This window comes from Lycium barbarum, chromosome 4, assembly GCF_019175385.1.
Source record: "Lycium barbarum isolate Lr01 chromosome 4, ASM1917538v2, whole genome shotgun sequence".
Lineage (NCBI taxonomy): Eukaryota > Viridiplantae > Streptophyta > Magnoliopsida > Solanales > Solanaceae > Lycium > Lycium barbarum.
The window spans coordinates 2,354,422-2,361,089 of record NC_083340.1 but is presented as its reverse complement, the minus strand read 5'-3'; the positions used below and the strand labels follow the sequence as shown (position 1 = coordinate 2,361,089).

At 34.2% G+C, this 6,668-nt stretch overlaps 1 protein-coding gene across 1 annotated transcript; it reads right to left on the bottom strand.

Moving 5' to 3' along the window:
* Nucleotides 1-3,367: 3,367 nt before the first annotated feature.
* On the bottom strand, nucleotides 3,368-6,055 carry LOC132638057 (arabinogalactan protein 41). Its single transcript, XM_060355045.1, has 2 exons — nucleotides 5,721-6,055; nucleotides 3,368-3,656 (listed from the first exon to the last, which is right to left on the bottom strand). The coding sequence occupies exons 1-2, from the start codon at nucleotides 5,851-5,853 to the stop codon at nucleotides 3,559-3,561; spliced, it is 231 nt and encodes a 76-aa protein (XP_060211028.1). The 5' UTR covers nucleotides 5,854-6,055; the 3' UTR covers nucleotides 3,368-3,558.
* Nucleotides 6,056-6,668: the final 613 nt, after the last annotated feature.

Sequence of the window (6,668 nt, the reverse complement as noted above, 5' to 3'; positions counted from 1 at the left end):
CTATTTTTCAATTACAGGAACCAACAAGTGACAATTTGTGAATTTTATCAGTAAAAATTGGAGTGTAGCAGTGTGTTCTCAAATATTAATGGGCCAAAAGTACACAATGTAGGATGAAAGCCCTAGGGTAACTGCTTGAGTGCACGTTTTTGGGCCTTATAACAAACATCTTCAGAATGAGCGACGATACAATGCCATATAAAGGCCCACAAACTAGAATAAAGAACATCCGACATCTTCATTTGTTTGTTTTATCTTTTCTATTTTCGATGATGAACTCGTCACAAGGTTGGGGTAAGGTCTACATATATTCTACCCTTCCGAGACTCCACCTAGTGAGATTATACTGGGTATGTTGTTGTTGTCGTTATTTTCGATGATGAGAAGAAATGTTGGTCCCTATAATTAAAAGATAGCTATTATCTTGGAGTTTCAATTTCACAGGTGAAACTTCATAATAATGGCTATTTTTCAATTACAGGAACCAACAAGTGACAATTTGTGAATTTTATCAGCAAAAATTGGAGTGTAGAGGTGTGTTCTCAAATATTAATGGGCCAAAAGTACACAATGTAGGACTTTTTTTTTGCGCGGATTGCCGTTCTTTTGGGGTGGTCTTTAAATTTGCCCCTCATATTTGTGGTCTTTAAATTATGCCCCTCATATTGCTGGTCTTTAATTTTTGCCCTTCGCATTGCAACTCTGAGCGTTCACGCAGAAATCATGAGGTTCTGAGTTCAAGCCCCCGCTCAAGCATAAATTAAAAAAAAAATTGCAAGGCAAGGTTTGGGTCGCATGTATGCCGGACCCGACATACACTTGTTAAGGAATTACCAAATTTATGCCGGACCCGGCATACTCATGCCTTATGTGCAGACTTGGCATAAGTATGTCGGGTCCAGCATAACTTTGGTAATTCCTTAACAAGTTTATGCCGGTGGAGGCATACTTTTAATGGCCAAACTTTTATGCTAGACCCGGCATAAACTTGTGAAGAAATTATCAAAGTTATGCCGGACCCGACATACTTGTTCAAAGTCTGCCCATAAGGCCTAAATATGCCGGGTCCGACATAACTTTGGTAATTCCTTCACAAGTGTATGCCAGTGGGGGCATAGCGAAATTTAAACTCTGCCTTGCGATTTTTTTTAAAAATTTTGACTGTGGGGGTTCGAACCCGGAGCCCATGGGTTTTAGCCGAAGGGCAAAATTTAAAGATTTCAAATATGAGGGGCAAAATTTAAAGACCACCCCCAAAGAAGGGCAATTCGCAAGATGAAAGCCCTAGCGTAACCGCTTGAGTGCACGTTTTTGGGCCTTATAACAAACATCTTCAGAATGAGCGACGATCCAATGCCATATAAAGGCCCACAAACTAGAATAAAGAACATCCGACATCTTCATTTGTTTGTTTTATCTTTTCTATTTTCGATGATGAACTTGTCACAAGGTTGGGGTAAGGTCTGCATACACTCTACCCTTCCCAGACTCCACCTAGTGAGATTATACTGGGTATGTTGTTGTTGTTGTTATTTTCGATGATGAGAGGAAATGTCGGTCCCTATAATTAAAAGATAGCCATTATCTTGGAGTTTCAAATTTCACAGGTGAAACTTCATAATAATGGCTATTTTTCAGTTACAGGAACCAACAAGTGACAATTTGTGAATTTTATCAGCAAAAATTAGAGTGTAGAGGTGTGTTCTCAAATATTAATGGGCCAAAAGTACACAATGTAGGACATTTTTTTTGCGCGGATTGCCGTTCTTTTGGGGTGGTCTTTAATTTTTTCCCCTCATATTTGTGGTCTTTAAATTATGCCCCTCATATTGCTGGTCTTTAATTTTTGCCCTTCACATTGCAACTCTGAGAGTTCACGCAGAAATCATGAGGTTCTGAGTTCGAACCCCCGCTCAAGCATAAATTAAAAAAAAATTGCAAGGCAAGGTTTGGGTCGCATGTATGCCGGACCCGGCATACTCATGCCTTATGGGCAGACTTGGCATAAGTATGCCGGGTTTGGCATAACTTTGGTAATTCCTTAACAAGTTTATGCCGGTGGGGGCATACTTTTAATGGGCAAACTTTTATGCTAGACCCGGCATAAACTTGTGAAGAAATTACCAAAGTTATGCCGGACCTGGCATACTTATGCCAAGTCTGCGCATAAGGCCTAAATATGCCGGGTCCGGTATAACTTTGGTAATTCCTTCACAAGTGTATGCTAGTGGGGGCATAGCGAAATTTAAACTCTGCCTTGCGATTTTTTTTTTTAAATTTTGACTGTGTGGGGGTTCGAACCTGGAGCCCATGGGTTTTAGCCGAAGGGCAAAATTTAAAGATTCAAATATGAGGGGCAAAATTTAAAGACCACCCCCAAAGAAAGGCAATTCGCATGATGAAAGCCCTAGGGTAACTGCTTGAGTGCATGTTTTTGGGCCTTATAACAAACATCTTCAGAATGAGCGACGATCCAATGCCATATAAAGGCCCGCAAACTAGAATAAAGAATATCCGGCATCTTCATTTGTTTGTTTTATCTTTTCTATTTTCGATGATGAACCCGTCACAAGATTGGAGTAAGGTCTACGTACACTCTACTGTTTCCAGACTCCACCTAGTGAGATTATACTGGGTATGTTGTTGTTGTTGTTATTTTTGATGATGAGAAATGTTTTTTCAGTAATTGGATCATGAATAATCACTTCTACTGAAAAGTAGTATTAGCACATTCGACCTATTTTTAAAGAGGTTAATAGGGGAAAATGGAAGGCTTAACTAGATTATAAACTATGGAATTCAAACTCGTGACACTGTGATTCGAATTATAGTCCATTTACAGATGTAATGTTCTTTACCATGGAGTAAGAATGTTTCTAGATTCCAATCAGTAAACAAAATCAGCTCCATAATTTCTAAGTCACTACTAATTTTTGGCACAAATGTATATGTAATAAGACATGAGATCTTTTGAAAACAATAGTTATATAGCTGTGTCGATTGATACTTTCTTTCAAAGACATGAGATCTTCAGTTCTAAATTGTAAATATCTTCCCATTCAAAGATAATTTTATTAGCTTTAATGACTTAACATGGCTATTGCATAATGGTTGTCACCTTCACTTATTTCCTCTTCCAGACGAAGAGGTCACATTTCAAAACGTACTATTACTAGTTCGAATAATTTTTTAATCACCATTGTCGATTCTTTCGAGAGGTCATAATTGCCACGAGCAAAGATATTAATGACGAGCAAGACTTTTTTGTTATGCTGCTAATACTTGCTTTGCTATTCTGCTCAAGTCTGGCTAAGGACGAGTTACGAGGCGTCAAGACTTAAGAGGATCAAAGATACAGGCTAAGACAAAGGGCAAAAAATGTGGAAATATATGAATTATGCTGAAAAATCTCAAAACAAATAGCTTGTCAAAAGTTAGAATGTCTGAATGAAAATGACAAAATTTACATGTCCTAGGCACACAGCAACCTTATGTATGAGTCCAAGGCAATCACAAAATTAGTTAATCATCTTCACCAAATTAATCCAACTTATATAATTAGACACCAAAGGGAACATCAGCTGAGTGAATGAGGTATGTTACTGCCAATGCCAACAACATTAATACGTACGCAATCCCTTGGTCAATTGTTGTTCCTGAAGACAACAGATAAAATAAATTAGCAGAATAGAATAAATAAATAAAATAAAAAATATTACACCGTCCCTATATATAATTTAAACTAAATATTATTTTTATACAAATTGAAGGACATAAAGAAAGTTTTCCTGGTAAAGTAGTAAATATGAAATAGAGATTTTTGTCTAAATACTTGATTTAGTATCCTTGAATGTCAGATTCAAATCAAGATTGTCAATCTTAATATCTTAAACAGGCTAATCATTCTGATTATTTCCTGGTTAATTCATATCAATTTTATGAATGAAAGCATTCAACGCGTATGTAAATGCGTAAGATTGATCTCTAAAACCGAAATATGCAAAATGATATGATCGTAAACTTATATATGTTTGTTTTTTGAAAAAAAAAATATGTTTGTTCGGACATGTCGAACTCGTGTAAGATACTTCAAAATGGTATATTTTCTAAAGTTGATAAACAAATGGCCATATATTTAAAAAAAAGTTCGAGCAATATAATCAATAGTTACCTTATACAAAAAGATACCTTAATCATGACGAGTTCAAAAATTCCATTCTAAAAAGTCAAATTACCTTTTGGCACAAGAATTCTGGAGAACGTCAACTGACCAAAAATTTTCTTAACAAATTCCATTCGAATATCTTTACGAAAATAATTTACTCAAAATCTCAATGTTCTGTGCAATTTTTTACAGAAGATAATAAATGGTAACTTCCTTTTATGATAATTCAAAACCAACTTTAATTAAAAGTAGAAAACCTATTTCAATATTATTTAGACATGAATTAAATAAACTAACAAGTATCAAATCCTAACCAATTTGAATTCCTACTCCTACTTTAAATTAATCTTCAACAATATCGTTTCTACCAAACATTAGTAGATGCAAAGAACATCTATAACAAACCAAAAACGAAAAAAGGATAATAGAATCGACCAACAAATTTAAACTATCAAAACAACAACGAATTTTGTGTGGACTATCTCATCTAAATTAAGATGCTAGAGCAGAATACTTTTATTTATTTATTTATTTATTTATTTATTTTAGATCTGTATTTCTTCTGTTCTTGAACCAAACACACAAATATGCTGTCAATGCGAAACTCAAACCAAAATCTCTATTTGCTATAATACTACGCATTTGTGTAAATTAATCCTCTATAGAAAACTTCATAGTTATTTAATTTTAAATTTGCAACATTTTGCACACTTTTCTCATGCATTAACCAACAACACAATGAATCCCACAAAGTGAGGTTCACTTTGTTGGATCTTGGGGAAAGGTAGAGTGTACGCAGACCTTACCCCTACCTTACATGCAGGGGTGGATGTACCAAGAGCCCACGGTGTTCACCCGAACACCCTGGACAAAAAATTACAGTGTATATCTAGGGTAAATTTTATGTGTTTATGTACATATATTAACTTTTGAACACCCTGAACATATATTACAGTGTATATTTAGGTTCAATTATTTTTTCGAACACCCTGAGTGAAAATCCTGAATCCGCCACTGCTTACATGGTAGAGACAGGAACTAGTAGTTCATGCATTAACCAAACAAAAGTAAAAAATATGAAAGCATTGGATTTAAAGTTTATGAATTTCTGCAACCATCCTAAGTCAACATACAATAACAATTAGATTTAAAGTCAAATATTTAGTGAATTCTTATATATATACAGGATACAAACTAAGGCTATTGATTTCACATAAATTTAGAGACAGATTCAAAATTTAAAGTTTATAAGTTCCTACATCGACCTCAAGTTAATATCACAATAATAATTGAGCTCACAATAAAATATTTTTATATATATATATATATATATATATATATAATATGTTTTTTTGAAATATATATACAAGGTCTAGGCAAAAATTATTGGATTCATGTGAACCCATAACCGACTAATTAGTTCTGCCCATACATAAGCCCATAGATTGTACTCTATATTCGTCATTAAATGAAAGAACAAATTAACAATAAAAGAAAGAGAAATTTTCATAATAACTATAGTTTAGAGCATAATTACAAAAAATGAAAAACTAACCGTCACTTGCTGGAGCAGGGGCAGGAGCAAAAGGCTGTTGGGCCTGAACAGTAGGCAAAAAGATGGAGAAAATTAGAGCAAATGCAGCAAAGAATCCAAACACCACCTTATTAGAAGAACCATTAATCGCCATTGTTAATAATTAAATTAAGAATATATTTCTTTAACTCTCTCTCTCTGCGAACAGCCCTTCTTATGTAAGAGCTTTTAAAAAAAAGAGCTTTATTCGCAGAGAGAGAAAAAGAAGAAAATGTGCCAAAACGGGATGAGATTTTTCACTTCAATTTCACAGCAATTAGGGGAAATTTTAGGGAAAAAAAATTATGATTAATGAAAGCCTTGAGAAATGGAGAGGTTAGTTTGTTTTATACAGTAATAATTTTTCTTGAAATTAAAGTGGATGGATGACCGGGAGGATCGGTAAATGTGGGGCCCGCCAAAATTATGATTTATGAAAGCAGGTTATTTTGTGTTATAGTTGTACGTCCCCGTCCCAATTTATGTGATATGATTTGAATAGACACGGAGTTTACGAAAGAAATAACGATTTTTGAAATTTGTGGTCTAAAACAAATCATAGATAGTTGTTTGAGTGTAAATCATTTCATTAAAGGTAAAAGTGAAAGTTTTAAGTTATATTATTTCTAAATATAATAAAGTATCATTCTTTTTAGGACATACTAAAAAGGAAAGTATATCACAATAATTGGGATAGAGTGAATAATAATTTTTTGGGTTAATCATACTTTTGGTCCTTCAATTATTGGTAAATTCTAAAAGGGTCAAATATACCCCTGTTCTATCGAAAAAGGGCCAAATATGACCATTATTATATTTTGAGTCTAAATATACTCTTACTATTATATTTTGAGCGCAAATATACCTCTCCACCGTTAAAGTTGTCCAAGGTGCACATTCAATCCTATGCAGCACTTATGTTTGATTAGG

Excerpts from the sequence above, each read along its gene's own strand:
- LOC132638057 (XM_060355045.1), bottom strand. The coding sequence starts at position 5,853 with ATGGCGATTAATGGTTCTTCTAATAAGGTGGTGTTTGGATTCTTTGCT. Across the intron at positions 3,657-5,720 it reads CCCTGCTCCAGCAAGTGACG|GAACAACAATTGACCAAGGG; the intron begins GTTAGTTTTTCA and ends TGTTGTCTTCAG.